The following is a 22,451-nucleotide window of genomic DNA, read 5'->3' on the forward strand; positions in this document are numbered from 1 at the left end:
AAATGCTTGCAGCAAAGTTGGCAAGTGCAAAGTAGCCACAGGCACACACACTTACGTAGTTATGTGTGTATATTTACATATATATAGAAGTGAGTAAGCATGCGCTGGTAGAGTATGTCAGATTTTTGGTTATGAACAACAAAGTTTCGGCTGATTTATGCACTTCTTGTGCTGTTTATATTTATTTTATGTTTATGCATGTTCATATACTTGCTTATTATATACTCACATACACATATGTATGTATATGTGTGAACAATGTGTGCTTTTAGGAGCGAGAAACTCACGCCACTAATGTGTTCAGTTATTAACAGAAATCGCCCTATACTTCGTTCTTATTTTATATTTTACAATTTCACAAGGATTGGAACAACTCTCAAATAATGTCTCAAGTTGATCTTTAAGGCAGTAGTCTGCTTTACAGGCTTCAAAAAATCGATTTTGTTGTTTTGTTTTAAATCTCTTCCAAAACTTTAAAGCGCGTTTTCATTTTCACAAGTGTTAGAAAACGGTGCCGGCGATAGCAAAAATAATATATGTCCGATCGAAAAAAACCAAAGTGATCTAGCTTCAGTATTAAATTATCTTCTATTTGAACTAAAAATGTTGGATAGAAGTATTATTTAAACTACTTGTTTTGCAACTTAAAGTAAATTTTTTTTCTTAAAAAAGTAAATTTTTTTTTCAAACTTCGAAAAAATTTGGAATTTTATAACTTTTTCGGTATTTTTGTAGTTCACAAAGAAAAGAAACTTATAAAAATTAAAAGAAATTTGGTTCGACTGTTTCAGATGCATCGCACGACCTCCATCACCGGCACCGATTTACAAGTGCAGACTCCAGGCGCTCCAGAAAAATACTTATAACTTTGAAAAAATTTCAATATTTTTATACTCTCGCAACAAAAGTTGCTAAAGAGAGTATTATAGTTTTGTTCACATAACGGTTGTTTGTAACACCCAAAACTAAACGAGTTAGATATAGGGTTATATATACCAAAGTGATCAGGGTGAAGAGTGGAGTTCAAATCCGAATGTCTGACTGTCCGTCCGTCTGTGCAAGCTGGGGCATATTTGGATGTAATTTTTTGGGAAGTGGGCGTGGCCTCGCCCCGAAATAGGTTTTTTGTATATATCTCGGAAACCAATAGAGCAATATAAACCAAACCATTTCCTTATACAGTCCAAAAATTACAGAAATCGGATAATTACCACGCCCCCCTCCCATATAAAGGTTAGGTTGAAAATTATTAAAAGTGGGTTAGCTCACTAACCAAAAACGTCAGAAACACTAAATTTCACATAGGAAATGGCAGAAAGAAGCTACACTCAGATTTTTTTACAAAATGGACGTGGCGTCGCGCACTTATGGGTCAAAAACCATATCTCAGGAACTACTCGACCGATTTCAATGAAACTTGGTTTGTAATAGTCTCCTTACATCCCAATGATATGTTGTGAAAATAGGCCAAATCGCTTCACAACCACGCCTACTTCCTATATACCAGAACTTTGAAGACGATCTGAATCGTTTACTTTACAATATATAAAGTAAGCACTAGTGAAGATATCGATGCAGAGCTTTGCACAAATACTGTATTTATAGTGTGGCAGCCGCATTCTAAAAATAGCCGAAATCGGACCATAGGTTTTCAAGGCCCCATTAATCGAACATGAGGACCTCGGTGCTTCTAACCTAATATTATGGTTTCCAACTTTCAATGGGCTTTATACAAAATATATGACGAATATGTGGGTCAAATTGTATATTATATAATATAAATAAAGTTAAATAAATAAATTGCGAGAGTATGAAATGTTCAGTTACACCCGAACTTAGCCCTTCCTTACTTGTTTAATAATAAATATTGTTTTTTAAGCCTTAAATATAGTACACTATCGTCTTAAAATTCCGTTTACCGCAATCATTTCCTTCCCTTTAAAAAAAAAATTGCTAAAAAACACTTTTTTCGGCTTCTAAAGCAGACTACTGCCTTACTGGTAGGGGTAGCCAGGATTTTCAAAAAATATATTTTTTTGTTTTTGCATTTTCGTTAAGTGTAATATCTTAAAAATATTCACTGAAAATTTGAAGTTGACCCGATAATTACTTTTCGAGTTATTCGACAAATACCAAAGAGCTCTCGGGTACTCCAAAATGTTAGTGTGAAACTTTAAATGCCTTTTTCTCAAAACTATGTTTTTTTAACTGGTGACAACTGTCGGTCTGTAGATTTTAATGAAATTTATATAAACAGATATAGATTTTATATGACCAATTAACTGTTGATTCTTTCCCGAAAATCTAGAAAAGAATTTTGAAAAAACAAAAAACTAATTCTTATTATCCGATTGATTTTAGATGAATCACCAAGGACTTATGATTGTCACCGCAAGGACCTTTTTTTGGAACTTGGTCAACACAAACAGCTATAACTTTAGAAATTATAATTTTTTTTTCAAATTTTCGTGACTTCAAATCCAAACATTGTGTAATACCATATTATTATTTTTGTAAAATAACATGATTTAATAGCAAAAAAAAATTACAGAAAATTCTCATTTTTTCGTGTCTCTGACTACCCCTAACCTCTTGAATCAGTAACAGAAATTCGAAGAAACACATTTAAAAATTAATTAATCGAATCATAAATAAGCTCAACACTGTATTAAAGGCCACTTTTCACAATTACTTACATCCGTAAAGAAAAACTAGGCCGTTGACCAACTATACCAATTCGTTTCTAAGACGAGACAAGCTTTCTATACTTGGGTGAGTACAAAGGTTAAGGGGAGAAGTGTAGAACGCCTTTTGTATTGCTTAGATTCCGACCGATCTTGGCACTTGTACTTCTTCCGAATGTCACTTAATTCAAGATTTGGTCTTTTACATTCAGAATTCTTTAAGAATAATATATAAATTCTTCTGTTCACCTTCTAAAACGCAGTTTGACTCATATTTGACTGCAGTCTAGTACAAAGGAATCTATTAATTTTGCTTAACAGTGAATAATGCCACTCTTATAGAAACCCTCGTTGCTTTGCCAAAAAACCTGCACAGAAGATTTTTTAAGGTTTTTCTCTAGGCGAATTTTTTACAAGCAACATCATTCGCCATAGATATGAACTCAGTGCCTGACCCGATCTTTAACGGCGTCGCAAAATAACCTCCAAAACACGCTCCCGGAGCTTCTATCGAGTTAATATCGACATGTGTGACATGGCGTTGTCCTGGGCAAGAACAAAATTATTCCACTGTTGGCGAACTGTTTTCTTCAGACGATCCCATTGTTTACAGTATAGGTTTCAATTAAGATAGACATAGATAGACCGTAGTGGAGTAGGGTAGTTTATTCTCTGCCAAACCCACCAAACTAATCTTTGCTTGACCAGAGTTTGCTCCGTCTTTGTCCGTTTTCGCTTGACATTTCCTTTACTGAACCACTTTTCATCAACAGTAACCATCCGATTCTAAAATGAATTGCCTTTGTTGCGGCGTTCCGCAGATGGAAATTCGGAAAAAATACCTATCAATAATCTATTAGAAAAATAATGAATTTCTTTTTACTAAAGCTACTTTTTTAGAATATTGGTCCCAAAGCTTCTATTTGGAAAAATGCTATACCGATGAAGTACCAACTAAGCTCTTATTTTCTACTTAGCGAGGTTTTTACTTATTTTGTGATGTTATTGTATTTGTTTTTATTTTGTTACTATGCTGATTTACTAAACAAATTGTTGATGAAAGAATTGGAAACGGCCAAGAATTTGAATCGGTCGGACACTAGTATAGTTCAAATAAAATGATTTGAATTTTTGTATTTCTAATTTCTTACAGACCTATAACTATAGACTGATTAGAAGTTAAAAGTCATAAAATCTTGCTGGAAGTACTATTGGTAATCTATTTTGAGCTCTAATTTCGACAAAAATATCGTAAAAAACAATTGAGAATATGCAACAATAAGAAGATATTTAACGCAAATTCAATAAACATCGATCTCCAATATTTAATTCTATACTCAATACCCAATGTCAGGAACCATAACCTCAGTATATCAATGCATTAAGCTAGGGAAGGCTAAATTAAGATAGACAATGACTTTGTTGATGAAAAATCATAATAAATCATAAATTCACTGCATTTTCATATATTCAAGATAAAATTTCGCATTAAGAGTCGATCTTTTTCTCAAAGCTACATTCTGCTTAATACCTGCGCTAAATATGCCACACAAAGAAGACAGCAAATGGCGTAATCCACCTGCACGTTGTCGTAATTTATTGGCATAATTGTTTTTAAATATTCGCTATGATTGATGATTTAGTAAAGAACTGACAGAGAGCGAGAGAGAGGGAATATAATACAAAATAACCCCAAGCATGTACGAGTAAATGTGTGTGCCACTCTAATGTACTCGTACACGGATTATAGATACGCGTAGTATATGGAGCACGTATACGCCCCGTAGTCTGCATTGTCTGTTGTGTTACTGCATGTGAGGTTGGTGTGCGCGCTTCAAGGATTTCACTGTTTTTCCACGTTCTCAAGGCAACAACGCTTTCGTATAATTGAAATGTTTTCCACCTACAACAACAACAACATCAAGAAGAACCACCAAAAAACATCATTCAATTTTTACATAAATAATGTGTGTTTTTTGTGTGTTTTTGCTGTGCTATTCCTAGAAGGTTGCAAGCGCCGCATGACCTTTTCTATGTCAAAGCCAATGATGCGTGTCAAGTGTGTGGGTGTAAGAGCAGCGGTGAAGCGCGTTCACTGTTAAATTGTGCGGTTGAAGTTCCTAAATTTGAATACAATAAATGTCTAACCGGATATTTCAGTGTCTAACTATTGCACGTGTGAGGGTATGTATGTTTGTATACTTGAGTGGGAACTATTACGGCATTGTGCAAGTGACAATGTGTCAAAAAGTTGGCAACACTGTGAAATTCTGGGGGAGTTGTAAAAATTAGTGTTTGACTAATAAAAAGTTTCAACTATTTTATTTACCTTGGGAAACGGAAAGTTTCAGCGTTTTATTGCAAAAAACTATTTGGATTAATTATGACACGTGTTTTGTGACTTTTAGAATAATTTGGCCTTCATAAAATGGTTTAAACATTTTTATGTATTTGGGAACTCAAAGCACTAAAGTAACCTTGACATTTTGTTAAATAAAATACTTTTTTTTAACAAATGAGGGTTAAATGGGATTCATAGATTCGACAATAAATGAATATTCAATTTTTTTATATTATTTCTAACCGTAGTACGACCAGTCTTGTGCTTTGGAGCTGAAACATGGACAATAAGGATGATCTTCGAAAGAAAAATTCAGATGGAATAGCGAACCTGACAATTCAAGGCGAAAATGCGGTGCTATTTATTGAAACGCAAGATTGATTCAAGAGTCCAAAATAAGGTAAAGGACGGGAAAGCACTCATCGGCAAAGCAAGGAAAGGGTCAAGATCAAGATGGAAGGACAAATTAAACGAAGATCTGAAGAACCTCCGACTGGAAAACTGAGGAGAGACCGCAAAAGGCAGCGTAGCTTGAATGCGTATTTTTGAGCAGGCCGTGATCCACATTCTACGATATCGCGAGCAACCATTGAATACCTTCTTCTTCTTCTTGACTGGCGTAGGCACCGTTTACGCGGTTATAGCCGAGTCCACAATAGCGCGCCACGCATCTCTACTTCTGGCAGTTTGGCGCCAATTGGTAACACCTAGTGAAGCCAGGTCCCTCTCCACCTGGTCCTTCCATCGGAATGGAGGTCTCCCTCTTCCTCGGCTTCCACCAGCGGGTACTGCATCGAACACTTTCAGAGCTAGAGCACTTTCATCCATTCGAAAAACATGACCTAGCCAACGTAGCCGCTGTCTTTTTATTCGCTGGACTATGTCTATGTCGTCGAATAACACATACAGCTCATCATTCCATCTTCTGCGGTATTCGCCGTTGGGACTGTTTAAGGGACCATAAATCTTCCGCAAAACCCTTCTCTCGAAAACTCCTAGTGCCGTTTCATCGGATGTTGACATCGTCCACGCTTCTGCACCGTTAAGTAGGACGAGAATGTTGGGAGACTTATAGAGTTTGGCTTTTGTTCGACGAGAGAGGAATTTAATACCTTTACAATTCGAGATCGAGAGAGTTAAAACATACCACGATGTCAAAACATTCGTATATTTTCGGGTTAGCCTCACATCTATCATATTCTCGAATTATGTGTTCATAGAAATTTCAAACTTCGCTATCAAAATACATATATACACCCGACACCATCAATTCCTTCATTTACATATTTTAAACAGTTCGTCGTGTTTCAACATGTATCTATGAAAGATGCCTATATTCGGTCCGCGAAGTTGGAAAACGAATAATAATACCATTATTTAATGATAAAATAGAAATATGCAAGTAATCCAAAAATTAACAAAAAATTATAAAGCATCATCTGCATTTAATTTCGAATTTTTCGAAGTCAAAATGAACTGATGTGCGATGAAGATATGCTTTCTAATACTTTTATTTTAGAAACAAACACTTCTGAGACCGAAAATTTTGACTTTAACGAGATGAAGGATATCAAAAAATTGGATTGAATTATGTTTCCGAAGATGACCGTATATTTCAAAGAACTTATTTCTCGAACTTGAAATATCACCAATACAAATCTTCCAACAGAGAAAATAATAAAACATCTTTAAAAGTAGTTTTTCTAATCAATACAAAGCAACCCTGTATAACATTTATGTCATCAAAATAAAAACTTTCAACTATTCTTTCACTTCACTAGTAGCAAAGAATGTTCTCGTAAATAATCGTAGAACTTAAGCCAATTAGGTGCAAATAAACGTGAATGACTTTTTCTCGAAAGCAAATAAATTAATTGCTCATTTAGGATGGAGCTTGGACACGACATGCCGTGAAGCATTATTTACAGAAACGAAACGGCACTTAAGTACATACATACATACCTATATGTATTTGTAATAGAATCCTAAAAACCGAGGCGAAGAAAAACTAGTCGTAATAACAAAAGTCATTGAGCACACACACACTCGTCACCATTAATACATCTACTTGTAGAGGTATGTAACGGTGGGAGGTTGAGGGGATTAAATATTTGCTGTACATTTGTACAAAGTGTACTATGTAGTGGCGCTGAAGGAGTTGGAGTGGTCTAGTGGATTAGTGTAATTGCAATTGAAGTGTTTGTCAGGGCGGTGAATGTTATTGTTTTTCCTTACTATCTGTGTGTTTTGGTTGCTCACTGCTGTAGTTGATAGCGTTTGTTAACTTTGCGCGAAGATGAAAACATGTTTATACAGGGTGTTTTGTGGTAGTTTTTTGAAATTATTTGAGAAGATATGTTATAATTGTAAAGTTAAAATGTATGTTGTTTTAAAACATTCTTCGAAAATTTGTGTTTTGGTGCTTTGAAAAGTGTTCTGAAGATTCACATTTTATTTTTAGTTGACTACAGTTCCCTTAAAAAGGAAACACACTAAGACTATTGAGGGTAGTTCTCTATAATGACATAAAATTCAACCCTCTCACTTAAAATTACGAATCGACAAAGCGCCTAGATACTAATACAAATCTGAGGAGGTTTTTTACTTCTATATCCGCTAATTCCCGGTGCCCAAGAAAGTGAAATCCATGGAACTTTTGCCTAGATCTCGAAAAGGCGGGGCATCCCAAAAGGAAATGTTTGGAAGATCCTCAACCTCTTCCAAGCCGCTTCTGCAGCTAGCTTCCGGTAAAATGGTTAGTATGGCCGAGTGAGTCCCGTTGGGACAATGGCCAGTTAGAATTCCTCTGGGAAAGATGGACCTTGCTGAGGATGAAGAATTCCCTTGACCTTTTGCGATTTACTTTGGGCCAACTGTTTACTTTAGCATTAACCTTTGTTACTGAAGTTTGTTCTTGAAATTCCTCATTGGGAGAGAACTTTTCTGTTCTCTGAGCTGCTAAAAGAAGACCGCAAGCATAGTGGGTTTGAGAACAGAACATTATCTGATAACAACAAATGTTTGACTGTTTTGTTATCTCGATCCCAAAAATTGTCCAATCGGACTGCAAAAAAAAACTTGAAAAATAAATTCAACAGTTTATTTAATAAGACTCAACTGAAAACACGGTAAATCTAAAAACAAATCTGTAAAATGGATTATCAATCCTCGAATTATAGTTTTGAAGAGAGGATACAAGAAGAATATGAGAATCGCCAGCTATATATAATCCAGTTATATATAATGACCATCAAATTGGTTTTTTCATAACCCTAACCTCATAATGAATGTAAATATTATTTACATAAGATGAATAAGCTCCCCACAATATATCTCAAGACAAGATTCACAGCGACTGAAGCTATAAATCGGCATAATTTATAGAAACGAGGTCTAATGGATATTGGCTTTTGGAAAAGAGAGACGAATGTGTATATAGCTCGGAAAAGATACAAGGAAAACTGTAATAAAATCAACACGCGCGGCTTTTGAAGGTTAGGTTTAACTATAAAATGCATGGACTCAATTCAAAAGGCGCAAAATTTGTTGAAACGATATGAATTTTTCAGCCTGTCTGAGTAATCAAAATTGGATCATACAATAAAGAACAGTTACTCTTATATTAAAAAAAAAAACAAGATCGGGCCGAAACAAACTTTATATTACAAAAAAATCTCTTCAATGATAACACAGCGTGCACGAGTTGCGACGTTAATGACAAAAAATGTTACGCACACGGTACGTTAACCGTCACGGTCTATCGGTTATATTGTTAACAACATAGAGTGTTCGTGAACTTCCGGCCAATAAAAAATGGAGGTTTGTTTGAATTTTAATAAAAATAAAAAACAATACAAATGGTGACTTAATACAAAATAATGTGACATAGACACAACGCACGTGACACACGTTTTTTTTTCATACAACTGTTGCTAGGCTCCACTCTAAAAACATATATTTTTGTATAACTGTACATTCACAGTTAATTCTAGATACGTTTGAAATGAAAATCGACTTACCTGCGGCGTGCGCGTATCATCGCCTGGCCCGGTGACAGCGCCACCACCTCCGCTGCCAACGGTCGCACCCACGGCCGAGTAATTACACTGACAGCCCTCCTCGCAGCAAAGACGCACCAATTCGTGCTCACCGCATGTGCACGGCTCCTCGTCCTCCTCGTCGTAGGCGCAATCCTCACGTATTAAAATAATATAATCCGCTTCGAAGAACTCATTGCGTGTCTCATCGAAGACGACACGATTCTTGCGCGCCGGCGGCGGACGATTCGGTTTTTTGAGCAGACCGCGCAACTGACCGTTAACTTCACGCATTTTGTTGGTGTCGATGTTAAAGCTTTGGTATTTACTTTGGTTGTGGTTCTGGTTGTTATTTGTTTGTTTTGTTGTTGTTGCACTCGAATGAGCTTTGCTCGCACAAATTTCGGGACGTGCTGTCACGTCTGCAGCGCACGATTCACTTCGGTTTAAATACGCGTAATTGCTTTCACTGTTCACTGACAAATTATTTACACTACTATCGCTGTTGTCGTTGTTGTTGTTATTGGTTTTTAATAAATTATTTTCATTTTGCTCGAGCACACATTGCACACAATCACAAATTAAATTCGTATCACCGTCCGCACTTACAATGACCACAGCACTCGGCGGCTGCACATCCGCGTCAATACCGATGGACGACACCTCGTCGAATAATTCGTCGTAACACTCGAAATCGACAGAATTTGCAAATACGTTGTCAGCGTTCGGACGCAACGGCGATATGACACAGCTGTCGCTGTCGTTGCTACCTTGGCCTCCGACGATTCGATTGAGCTCACACTTCTTTGTGTTGCGCACGAAATTCGAATTCGGATTTTGATTTTGATTTGTGTCCACGCCAACGGACAATGGCAATGTACTTGTTGCTATTGCTGTTGTTGCTACGTAACCAACGTCAACGCCACCGATGATATCACTCAAACGGCGCGCATCGAACTCGGACGGCGAATGGCCCACCAACGGATACAGCGCGTATATGGGCCGATAGGTGGTGGCGGGCTGTCTGATGGTCGGTAGGTAGTATTCGAAATTATCGCAGTTGCGGGTGTTGTTGTATAAAAGTGGTCCCGGTGTCGCTGGAAAATGCTGCTGATTTGTGGGTTTTGTGGCAACGAATGCGCTTAACCGACCAAAATTCAAAGCCGCTTTCGGCGGTGGCGGTCGTGGTGGTGGTGATGGTGTTGGTGTGCGTGATCTTGTTGCTGTTGCTGCTAATGGTGAAGGGGTACTTGGTGTTCGGAAATGTTGGTCCGTAAATGTTGTGGTTTTCGTTGGGTTCAAAGGCGTCTCACTCCAATTTGAGTTAGTTATAGTGTTCACAGTTTTTGTTGTTGTAATTGCATTTGTTGTCGTTGCGGTTGCGTTTGTTGCGCTGGTCAATGCAGTTTCGCGTGACGCTCCGCCAACAGTCGCATCTGTTGTGTCAACTTGTTTATGGCTCGCAGACGCGCTTTCAACTATTGGCACGCGATTTTTGTTATTGTTTGTTTCCACCGCACCACTTATTGTTGTTGTTGTTGCCTCAACACTGTTGGCATTCGCCACACACGCTTTTGTTGTCTGCGTTGGGGTGGCTCTTTCGCTACTCGCCGCAACCACTACTGTCACCGTCGTCCCCTCTCCACTTGTTTTTACCTCAGTTGGGGTTGTATCGCTCTCTGCCGTCGTCGGTCTGTCACCAACACTCGACGCTGGCAGCGAGTCAAGTGCACCTACTCGTTGTGTGCTAGCGAGTACAGCTATTTGCTCAACTTCCGTCTCCGTCTGCTCTAACGGCGCGGCGGCTGTCGGCTCTCGCTCGTTACTCTTTCGGCACTCTTTGCGTGTGTGCGCTGTGGCTGCTGCGCACTCGTTGCTGTTGTAATTTACAAAAGTGTTGCTAATCTCCGCAATATTATTGTGTTGATTGCAATTACTTTTATGCGCTTGATTATTGTTGTTGTTGTCTGCTAATGTAACGTCACCAGCAGTGTTGCTGTTGTTACTGTTGTTGCAATGAGTTGCTGTTAATTGGATTGCACTTGGCTTTTCAATGCCTGCAACTTTTCCGTTTGCCGTTACAAACGCAGGCGACCTTACTGCGCCAACACAATACCGTTTCTTCGTTCCTGCTGCAATTTGTCCAACCGCAAGTGTTGTTGTTATGATTTTTGCTGTGCTTGCTGGTGTCGTCGTTGCCTTAACCACTAGTGCTTCGCATACGCTATTGTTGTTGTCATTTGGAATTTCCTTCGTTAGTGGCTTCGTCGTCGCCTGTCTGGCAGCACACTGCCGCGTCGTTGTCGTCGCGTCTCCCAATAAACCTTTGTGCTTATTATTACCTTCGTCTATTTTGCCTTCGCTGTTGCGTTTCAAGGCTTCTACCAACTCGGTGTCTGCTTGTGGCACAAACACACACACGGCACGTTCGTCCTCGTCGTCCTTGTTGTGATTGTCGTCGTCGTCACCACTTTTTTGTATACTCTGCAATTTCTGCGCGTCCACACCTGCCGTTATCACTGCGTCGTACTCGTGTGGAGTTTCTTCTGCTTTCGAATGATTGCGTGTCACGCATATCAATCCACGAAAATGCTGTTGCAAGCGTTGCAGACGTTGACTAGCTGCGAACTCATCGCTACCACCGAATGGGGGTGTGAGTGCTCCCTTGTGACTTGTCTGTGGGACGTATGTTTTATCGCTGTTGACGTCGTACGCGGAGCTCGCTTCGGCTGTGTTTTGTCTATGCACAAGTAGTTTATCTGCCTCACTTAACTTTGCATTGTCTTGCTGTTGCTTTACTGGAATGTGTTGTTCCCCATATTTTTCAGCAGCTAGCCTAAATATTTGTGCCTCAGCTTGTAGCGCCGCACTCGTGCTTTGTTCCGCACTAAAGTCGGTCTGCAAGCAGGGAATTTGCACAGCTTCAGTACCCGCTTTGTCGTCAATAGTTTGCCGTGCAGCAACTTGAACTAAATTGTCGCAGCACCCCAACCGTTGTGTGGCACTTTCGCTTAGTGGCAGATTAGCTAGGAAAGCTAAGCAAGCTGAGTGCGTGTTGATCGTTCTCGCCTCTTTAAACACTTTCGCATCCTCGGCGCTGGCTTCTATGGCAACATTAGCCACTTGTGACTCGGCTGCTTGTGTACTGTTGTTGTTAGTGCGTCCTTTTGGCCACTTATCTTGTGCATTACTTGCACTTTCTGATGGCGCGTCGCGTTTAGTGTTGCGTCCACCACTTGCAAAAATTGCACACTTCAAACAGTCCGCTGTGTGTTTTTCTTTTTCCTTCTCACACTTTTCACTTTGCACCTCCGCCTCACTTTTATCGCTTCGTTTGGTTTCTTCGCTCGCTTTGTGATAACTCTGCCTTATCTGCGGCGTTGTCGCTTGTAGGGGTTCACCACCCACCGACGCTGCCCCAATTGGGTTGCTAATTACAGCAGTGGTGTACACAGAAGGGTTGTTGTTCTTGGTATGGACGACCGTCTCTCGTCTTTCATTAATAACTTCACAGTTATGGGTGCACGCTGGCGCTACTTGTGCCTGTGACGGTTCGTCAGTCCCCCCCTTTGGTTGTTGGTCTTTCTTCGGCTCTTCGGTCTGCTGTTCGTATTGTTCGTGGGTTTGCGTTCGCCCGTCGCACGACGCTACCTCACTCTGCAGCCGTACACTTCCACTTGTAAGCTGTGGCCTCACTAAGGTTTCCTCTGTTATACCCCGCTCCCGTAAGGCATTATTCACTTTATATACTAATAATTCGTTGTTGTTGTTGTTGGTGTATTCAATGAGCGCAACATTGGCCGTCTCGCATTCAGGCTGTTCAAACTGTTGTTCTGACTGTTCAGACTGTTGATGGCGCTGGTCGTGGTCGTCGTCGCTGCTCGCAGTGATAAATTTGAAGTTCTGTTGCGAATTATGTATTCGTTGCGCTCGTTGCGTATTCGTTGAATCGTAAGCAGTGTCTAATCCACTGTTGTTGCTGTTGTTGTTGTTGTTCTTGTTGTTATGTGTATGACAGTATCCTTTGTCAGCAGCTCGCTGGCATAATATTTGTTTAGTTTGATTTGCGCAAATCACGCATTCTTCTTTCTGACATTTTTCATGTATTTTCTCTACACTTTCTTTGCTTTCTTTGCTTTCTTTGGTTTCTTTCACTTCTTTGCTTTGTGTTTGTTTCGTTTGCTTTCGCTTTGGCTTTTCACTAATCGCTCTGCTTTTATTAACACTCACCACACTTTCTTCATTGCCTTTTTCGTTCGCTATTTGTTGCTGTGCCTTTGACTCAACGAGTGTAGACAATTCGCATGAAAAGTATTCCTCAAAATTTTCAGCCTCATCCACCCTGTCGGTATTGAAGTTCCTGTGGCGTCCAGCGACGTCGTATACAGAAGGCTCCTCAGCTGTAGCTTCTGCTGCTGCTGCTACTGTTTCTTCAATGAAGTTGCAGTTTTTCAGTATTCCAAAGCTTTCTTTAATCGGTTCTAATTCAGTCTTGTTTTCAACTCCCTGCACTGCCACACAACACCACCGATTTTTAACTTCTCGGCGTTCAACCCGATTTTGACAGCAATTACTTTCAACTTCGACAATGTTTTCATGAATGGCCTTTATGGTATCGACATTGGCACCACTACGACGACGACTACTACCTATGGCACTGCTGCAGTTGCTGTGGCAGACTGTGCTGGTACCGTTAGTGCTGCGCACAGTAGCTGTGCCGTCGTTTTGTACGCCACCCTCCGCTCGGCTGGCCCCACCAACACAGCTTCGTTGGCCCCTCAACGAATTCGCTTCACAGATACACCACTCATTCGATTCATTTAAATTACATAAATATTTGTTATCAACACTGCCTTTGGCATGAATTTCACTACACCAGCGATTATTTTCACAATTCACTGCTACACCGTTATACACTAACGCGCACACTTGCTGCTCATTGGCATTTGTTAATTTGCAATTTTTCACTAATTCCCAATTTTTCCTCAAATTTAAAGAATTTTTCAACTCAGCTGCTACAGCTTTTTCAGCTGCTGCTGCTCCAGCCACACGTCGTACTCGTATGTCGTTGTCCTCGTCGTGCTTGCCGTCGCTGGCCAAGCTCACTATGCTATGTGCTGCCACATTCACCACACTGTCATCAGAGCTGCTTTCACTAGTTCGCCTATTGGCGCTGCCGTCTCTGCTACAGTCTCTGCTGCTGTAGCTAGCGTTCTGCCTATTGATTTGTTGTTGTGTTAAGGATTTTGTGACGCTGCTCCTTGCTGCTGTCACGTCCTCAGCCTGTTGGAATGTGCGGTTCACAGTGGGGAGTAACGCATTCGTTGGCGCCACACACGTACTGCCTTGGTCCTTCGTGCACGTAATCGTTACTCGTTGTGGTGAACAGTTTTCGATCGATGACGAAGTTGATTTCGTCACGTCCCTTACCGCCGCGAGCAAGTCGCTCGAGTCACTTTGCTGTATACTGCTGTCACAGCCACTGACACTGACAACGTCAAAGTTCGGCTGCTGAGTGTGACTGCCGTTCACTGTGTTCTGGTCAGTGCTGTAACGCTGTGTCGTTGTTGTTGTTCTGGCAAGAGCATAAGTCGCACTCGTCAGAGGCATTGTTGCTGTCAATGTCGCTGGCGCTGCTGTCACAGCGCATGCTCCTGCTCTCCCACCTGTGCGCTGCTGTGTGGCGTCGTGTTTACTCTCCATACCACCGTTATGTCGTGGCAGCGCCGCCTCCAACCACCCAAATGTTAAAGCGGCTGTTGCAGGCACTGTACTCGTTGGCGTTTCCGGACATGTTAACGCCAAGCGTTGCACAAGTGGCACTGCTGTTGCTGATGTTGTTGCTGCTGTTGTTGTTGTTGGTGTGTTATTAATATCTTTCGTATTTGTCGTTCCCGCTTTGTCGCCTGTCAGTGCCCGTGCGTCCCGCGTGTGCATTGAAATTTCAGCCTCAACGCATTCCTCCCCGGCGTTGCATACAATTGCCTCAAATGCCATCGCTTTTGTTGTTATTGCTGTTGGTGCTTCCAACGCTATCTCTGCCAGCGTTGTGCACTGATGCATTGCCATTTCGCTGCCGTGGCCACCGCAACCGCTGCCGCTGCAACTGCTAACAATTGGCCAACAACAACAACAACGGCTATCATTTATTGCTATTGCCGTATTCCTACTGGCACCGCAAGCACTTCCGCTGTTGCTCCCATTCGCGCTGTTGGCATTGTGCTTGTCGCTTTGACTTTGGTTATTGTCATCAACAAAGCGCAGCGTTGCTTGGCCCTGCGCGCAGTCGCTTACTGCCGTTTTGGCGCTTGGTTGCCTGGTTGCACTTTTGTTGTTGCTATTGTTATTGTTGACGACTGTTGTTGGTAAGTTGCCAACAATTAGTTGCTGCTTTTGTTGTAATTCGTTTGCGGTTTGCACGCTTTGTTTGCCCTCAGTTGTCATTTTGTCAATTGCTATTGTTGTTGTTATTGTTGGTGTTGTTGTTGACTCTGCAGCCGCAGCTACTTCCACACCCTCCGTTGCTGTTGCGTCGTTCGCCTCGTTTGCTGATCGTTGTGAGTTGGCCGTGGAGAAGATCAGTAAATCAAGACACATCATGTTTGTTGTTGTTGGCACATTTCACAATGCGTCACCAAAGTGGCCGTTCGGCTTCACCGGCTTTCGAACATTTCAGAACTGTAAATAAAAACAATAAAAAATAATTTAATGAAGATGAGTACACATTTAAGAGCATATTTAAACGAGTTGAGCACAGACAAAGTGGAGGTTAATGAGGCTTTCGAACAAAATCGATGAAAACGAACGATAATAGTATGCGAAAATGTTGAAACGGATGTAATTTAAAAATTCACTTGAGTATAGTTCTCAATGATAAAAAATTGATTCATTTTAAATTCCAATAAACGCTGTTTTAAACCGAACCGTCAATAAGCCTAGTAAAGTTGGAGTAAAATATTCTGTGAAAGATTTCTGAACCTATATAAAGCTACTTAATATAGTACATATCTATAGCCCTATATAATCATTTTTATTTTATATTCAGCCCTGAATAGGTTAAGGCAGTCTCAGATGAGTATGCGAAATATGCCTTTGAGTCTAATAGAGGATGTTTTCTTCACTGATAATTGATTCTAGAATTACCTGAAAGCCTGGTATCGTTACAAGAAGCTTCTCAACAGTAATAATATCGATAAGTGTCAGTTGATGAAACATGGCCCCATAATTTCCTTTTGGAGTCTAGTTGAGAGTCAACCAAGCGGACTGCCCGTGATAAATCGAAATTATCGTAGTAGTAAGCATATATAAAAGGACACTTTGGGATGCGCATGGAATAATTTCCATACAGTATCTGAAGATCATGAAGATATGTATATATGAAGACCAATTTGCGGTAAAATTCTGATTTTGAAAAAGAACAAAGTTGTGTTCATAATATTGACTTTCAAACTTCTTCGTTTCCAGCGTATTCTCCGAAGTTAGCATTAAGCAACATTACCCCTTTCCCAGACTTCAAGAGAATCTTTGCAAGAGCAATTTACAGACAATGGAGAACTGATGGCAAATACCGTGGCTTAATTTAAAGTAAAAGACTAACTGAACTAAAATATAGTATTTTTTTCGAAAATGTATTTGTCTTTGAAACGATAAGAACTTCTACACCAGCTTGATATCTCCAGTAAGGAAGAGCTCAAACCCTTGTTTTCATAATACAACAAAATTCTGGTCATATCATTAAATATGCGGCTCAATACTTCACAAAAACAGCTTGTCTAAAAAATCACCCTTTATTACGGTGATTTAAAATTGCTTTTGGATTGTCGTGTTGACGAACGATTTCCAAAGATATTATTTTTCCACTTAAACAATATATATTTATACTCTCGCAACAAAGTTGCTAAAGAGAGTATTATAGTTTTGTTCACATAACGGTTGTTTTTAACACCCAAAACTAAACGAATTAGATATAGGGTTATATATACCAAAGTGATCAGGGCGAAGAGTGGAGTTCAATTCCGAATGTCTGTCTGTCCGTCCGTCCGGAAAGCTGTGCAAGCTGTAACTTGAGTAAAAATTAAGATATCTTGATGAAACTTGGAACTTGGTTTCTTGGCACCATCGGACCACTGCCACGCCCACAAAATGGCGAAAACCGAAATTTTGGTATAAAGGATCGCACTATGAAGAGGCATATTTGGATGTAATTTGTTTGGGGGCATGGCCCCGCCCCCTAATAAGTTTTTTTTACATGTCTCGTAAACTACTAAAGCTATATTAATGATATTCTCAGGAGTCGTTTTTTTCAAGCATTACCTTATATAAATCCAAAAATAATAGATATCGGATTATAACCACGCCCACCTCCCATACAAAGGTTATGTTGAAAACGACTAAAAAATGCTTTAATTCAGTAAGGGAAAACACCAAAAACCTTAAATTTCAATATAAAGAAGGTACAAAAGAGCTCCACCTATATTGGCATACAAAATTTTAAGTGGGTCAAAAACCATATTTCTGAAACTACTCGACCTATATCATTGAAATTTGGTTTGTAATATTTTCCTTGCATCCCAATGATATGTCGTGAAAATTCAAAAATCGGTTCACAACCACGTCTACTTCCTATATGCCAGAACTTTGTAGTCGACCTGAATAGTTTACTTTACAATATATAAAGTAAGCACTAGTGAAGATATCGGTGCAGAACTTTCCACAAATACTACGTTTATAGTGTAGCAGCCCCTTTCTAAAAATCGCCGAAATCGGATCTTAGGTTTTCAAGGCCCCATTTATCGAACATGAGGACCTCGGTGCTTCTAACCTAACATTAGGGTTTCCAACTTTCAATGGACTTTATACCATATATATGACGAATATGTGGGTCAAATTGTATATTATATAATATAAATAAAGTTAAATAAATAAATTGCGAGAGTATAAAATATTCGGTCACAACCGAAATTAGCCCTTCCTTACTTGTTCTAACTGGTGATTCCTATAGGAAACATTCTTTTATCGGGAATCGCTTATCACGTTAATATCTGAATCATACATTACATTTACATTATTGAATGACTTCATGCCGTGTTAAAAACTTCATAGTAAACAGTTTTTTATCAAACTTATCTTCAGCAACAATTATTCGCTTTAAATCAACATCAATTAGTGGTTAATAGATTTTAAAGTACAAATTTTTAGTTCAGCGCACCATTTAAGCGGATTTTTAAGGGGTCATATAGAGTTGGCTCTTACACTTATTGCCGATGAAATAATTTAAAATATTTAATGATTTTTTTCAAAAATCAAGTTTAAAATAAACAAAATGCCACATTGGAGAAACAATGTTGTAACAAAATATCAAAATAATTATTGAAAATTGTATGCTATACTTTTTCAACAGGGTGTGTATAAACCGATAATGGCAAACCGTATGCAAATTAGCATATAGATACATATGTATGCATAAAGCAATTTTTCAGAATTCATTATTTTTATCACTTCCACAGCGTGGGAACTCACTTAACTTCACCCATCACCCACACACAAACACATTTAGAACATACATTTGTAGCATTTCCTTATCTCATAAAGCATTACCTTCTTATTATGACCAAATTTATTTTCGTTACTTTCACGGTAGTCAATATTTCGCGCTTCAAAAACAGTTTTCAATTTATATTTTCGTGAATATTTTCATTCGATTACAGATGACAGGTGCATGCCACCTTGCACACTACACACTTAGATATCCTCACAGGACATTGCACAACACTAGTACAAAATTTGCTTCCCCGTGCACATGCTGAGTATGAACCACCGAAAAAAGTACACGAAATTCCCGCACACACACACACACACACACAGAGACACGAAGAGTCCCAGGTAATATCAGGTCACGCTTCAGCGGCGATCGCGCGTTTGCATAAAGTATTTACATACATATGTATATGTATGTCTGTATTTATAATGCTTGAACGAGGGTATTTTGGCCGTGTAGAATAGGCGAACACAACAAAAAGCCAAAAACAAGAAACACAAAACATTAATGACACAATAAAAGGTAATAAAAAAAGCGACGCAATTGGTGGTTAAAATTGCTCCCGCTCGGACGGTGGTTGTTCACTTTTTGTAAATTTTTGTTGTTGTTATTCTTATTGTTGTTGTGCCGGTACGCGTACATACAATAAATAAGAATTAATTCGACCGACTGCTTGTGAAGACGCAAAGAAAAACGCGTCCGTTCTCTAAGGTTTTCGGAAGTAAACTGAATTGCTCGCACAGAAGCCCAACCCTGGCAGCCCAATACGATCGCGTTGAAGTCGTCGAATGGGCTGAGAAAATAATATGTAATAATAAGTAAGTGAAAGAGGGACATTTATGTATGTATGTATGTGTCCATGTAGTCAACCTTAGTTAGTTGTAAATTTTAATTTTCCAAAGACAAGCTTAGTACATGCGGATATACATTCCCTAGCACGAACACAGCTTGGAAGCATGCATTTCAGCTTGCCTACTACGCGCATGCGCAGAAGCGCAACACAATACGCAGACAAACTCGAGTCGAGTTAGCGCTGTTCAAGCCAAGTGTAAGCACAGACCAATACAGAAGCGTGTTGTGGGAGTCAGCTACTGTATAGATATGTGTGTGAGTAAGCGTTTTCTCAGTGTAGCGTCTTCGGCAGTTGTTGTTACTTGCATGTCTCGAGCTTCAACTTTGCGCGTGTGAAAAGTTACCATCGGCGCTTGGTCATGGAGACATCTTCGCCACCAGCAGCGTCGCTTCCCGGCAATACTAACACAATTAAACGCCGTAACTATTGTTCACCGCGCCGTTCTCATGGTTTGGGAAAATTTTCTGGCACCACATTTTTAGTCTTATCGTTCCAGCGAAGTGCCGTAGTGGAGTTTGGTTAGTAGCTTTTAAGAAGTGATCTTGCTTACGAAATCTAATAAGCGGTTAGCGGTAAATGTATACCTCATATGTATGTAACTATTTACGTAGGAAGTAAATGATCTCTCACTTAAGTGTGTGATCGGGTATCATTTGACGAAATCACAACACTGCTCTACCTCAATGGAACAGCGGCTTTTTAAGGAAGCAGCAAAAATTTGTCTAATTATACAGGTGTGGAGGTGATCATTTTTGTAATCTTGTTTTTGCTATTGTTGTGATTGTTTTATATAGGAAACCCAAAATAATACCACTGCAAAATTTTAATATCTGATTACTCCAATAATTTAGAGGTTTCTACACTTCAATCTCTCTGTTATCTAAGATATACGTAGTGTGTTCAAAAAATAACGGAAATTATAAAATTTCAAGGGTTTGGAGAGTCCAACTGTCATTTTTTATTATGTTGAAGCCTCTGAAGTGCGATAAGATTTTCAGCTGTATTTATTGCTTACTTTGTCTGTCTGTGATATTCGTTTGTTTAAAGCTCATACTTCGTTGCGTCGTCGTGTTCGTAGGGATGCAAACGATGTATCGATGTTTTTGAAACATCGATGTTTTTGTCAAAAAGCATCGATGTTAGCCATCGATGTCTCGAATCTAAAAACATTGATGCATCAATGTCACTTTCAACGATGTTTTTTATAAAAACTTTACTTCACACCTTCACACTTTTTCGGGTATTAACCCGAAACCCTCTATTTGGATACGCCTTATTACATTGGAATTAGATTTTTGTAAAATACCGAGAATTCGTTAAGGGAATGTGCGTTTGGACCTGTGGTTACTTTTATGATTTATTTATACAATTTACATAATTCCGGCGTAGGCCACTGCGTTTGATCAGAGATTCAAATTACTTAATTTTAAAGATGCTAGGGCTAAAGGAGATACATTTTTTTTGTTTCATAGAAAATTAATCGCGCTGATACAACGGATGAGTGTGAAACAGAATACTGGTTTGATGTTTGGAACCAGAATAAACATTTGGTCCACCAAAAGGTGAAATGTAAGCGGTCAAATTTATCTACAATTACAGGGACGGAAGGTTGAAGAGAAAGTGTATCTCGGCTGTTACCCCTACCAATCAGAAGCCAATAGAGTTTGGGTTGACATGAATACTGTGTTTCCGGAGTTGTATAAATAGGCTTATTAATATTTACACATTGTGGCCTCTTCAGTGCCGAGTAAACGACTGTTTTCAAAACCCAGGGCAACTATCACGCAGAAGTAAAATCGAAAAGAAATGACAGTGAAAAAAATTTTCCATTTCGTTGTTTTGAAATTCTGTTATTTATAGAGAAAAAAACTTTAACAGACATATAATGCTAAGTGAAATAAAATGTATCAACTTAAGGCGTACTACATTTCATTTATTTATGCTTCTGCTTCTGTATCCCTTAGCTTTTCACACTAATTTTAAAATAAGTTAAAAATGTTAAAAAATACATCGATGTTTCGATGTATCGATGTTTTAATGGCGGATGTTGTTGATTTCGATGGGTTTTGAAGAAACATCGATACATCGAACCATCGATATTTCATTTTACGATGTTTGCATCCCTACGTGTTCGTGAATTATTGACCAAAACCAATACTATAACGGTGCCCCAGCTCCTATAACGATTCGCCAGACGTGACTCTGTGTGACATTTTCGTATCTCCAAAAAATTAAAGAGAACTTTAAGGGCCGTCGTTACGAGAAATCGCTGAAAGAGCCAAAAGCTTTCTCAAAAATCGAAAAAAATTGGCAGAAGAGCTGGCTAAGTGCTCGAATAATTATTATTTTTTGAAAAAAATGCAGATTAGAATTAGAGACCGAAAACCTGGTGAAAGATCACTCTGGACCTCCACAATATTTACACTGAATCTGGGTTCAATCTTTCAAAACCTCTTCATAACGGGTGATTTTTTTGAGGTTAGGATTTTCATGCATTAGTATTTGACAGATCACGTGGGATTTCAGACATGGTGTCAAAGAGAAAGATGCTCAGTATGCTTTGACATTTCATCATGAATAGACTTACTAACGAGCAACGCTTGCAAATCATTGAATTTTATTACCAAAATCAGTGTTCGGTTCGAAATGTGTTTATCGACAAATTTTGTTCAGCGATGAGGCTCATTTCTGGTTGAATGGCTACGTAAATAAGCAAAATTGCCGCATTTGGGGTGAAGAGCAACCAGAAGCCGTTCAAGAACTGCCCATGCATCCCGAAAAATGCACTGTTTGGTGTGGTTTGTACGCTGGTGGAATCATTGGACCGTATTTTTTCAAAGATGCTGTTGGACGCAACGTTACGGTGAATGGCGATCGCTATCGTTCGATGCTAACAAACTTTTTGTTGCCAAAAATGGAAGAACTGAACTTGGTTGACATGTGGTTTCAACAAGATGGCGCTACATGCCACACAGCTCGCGATTCTATGGCCATTTTG

The 22,451-nt window shown here is 39.3% G+C and overlaps 1 protein-coding gene across 1 annotated transcript in view; it reads right to left on the bottom strand.

Annotated features, from left to right (window-relative positions):
- LOC105210044 (uncharacterized) overlaps nt 1-22,451 on the bottom strand; it is a 71,615-nt gene that overhangs the window by 22,566 nt on the left and 26,598 nt on the right. The window contains exon 2 of the mRNA XM_054231292.1: nt 9,045-15,740. Within this exon, the coding sequence (XP_054087267.1) occupies nt 9,045-15,662 (6,618 nt within the window). The 5' untranslated portion in view covers nt 15,663-15,740. The remainder of the gene's footprint in view (nt 1-9,044; nt 15,741-22,451) is intronic.

This window comes from Zeugodacus cucurbitae, chromosome 5 (genome assembly GCF_028554725.1).
Source record: "Zeugodacus cucurbitae isolate PBARC_wt_2022May chromosome 5, idZeuCucr1.2, whole genome shotgun sequence".
In the NCBI taxonomy this organism is placed as follows: domain Eukaryota; kingdom Metazoa; phylum Arthropoda; class Insecta; order Diptera; family Tephritidae; genus Zeugodacus; species Zeugodacus cucurbitae.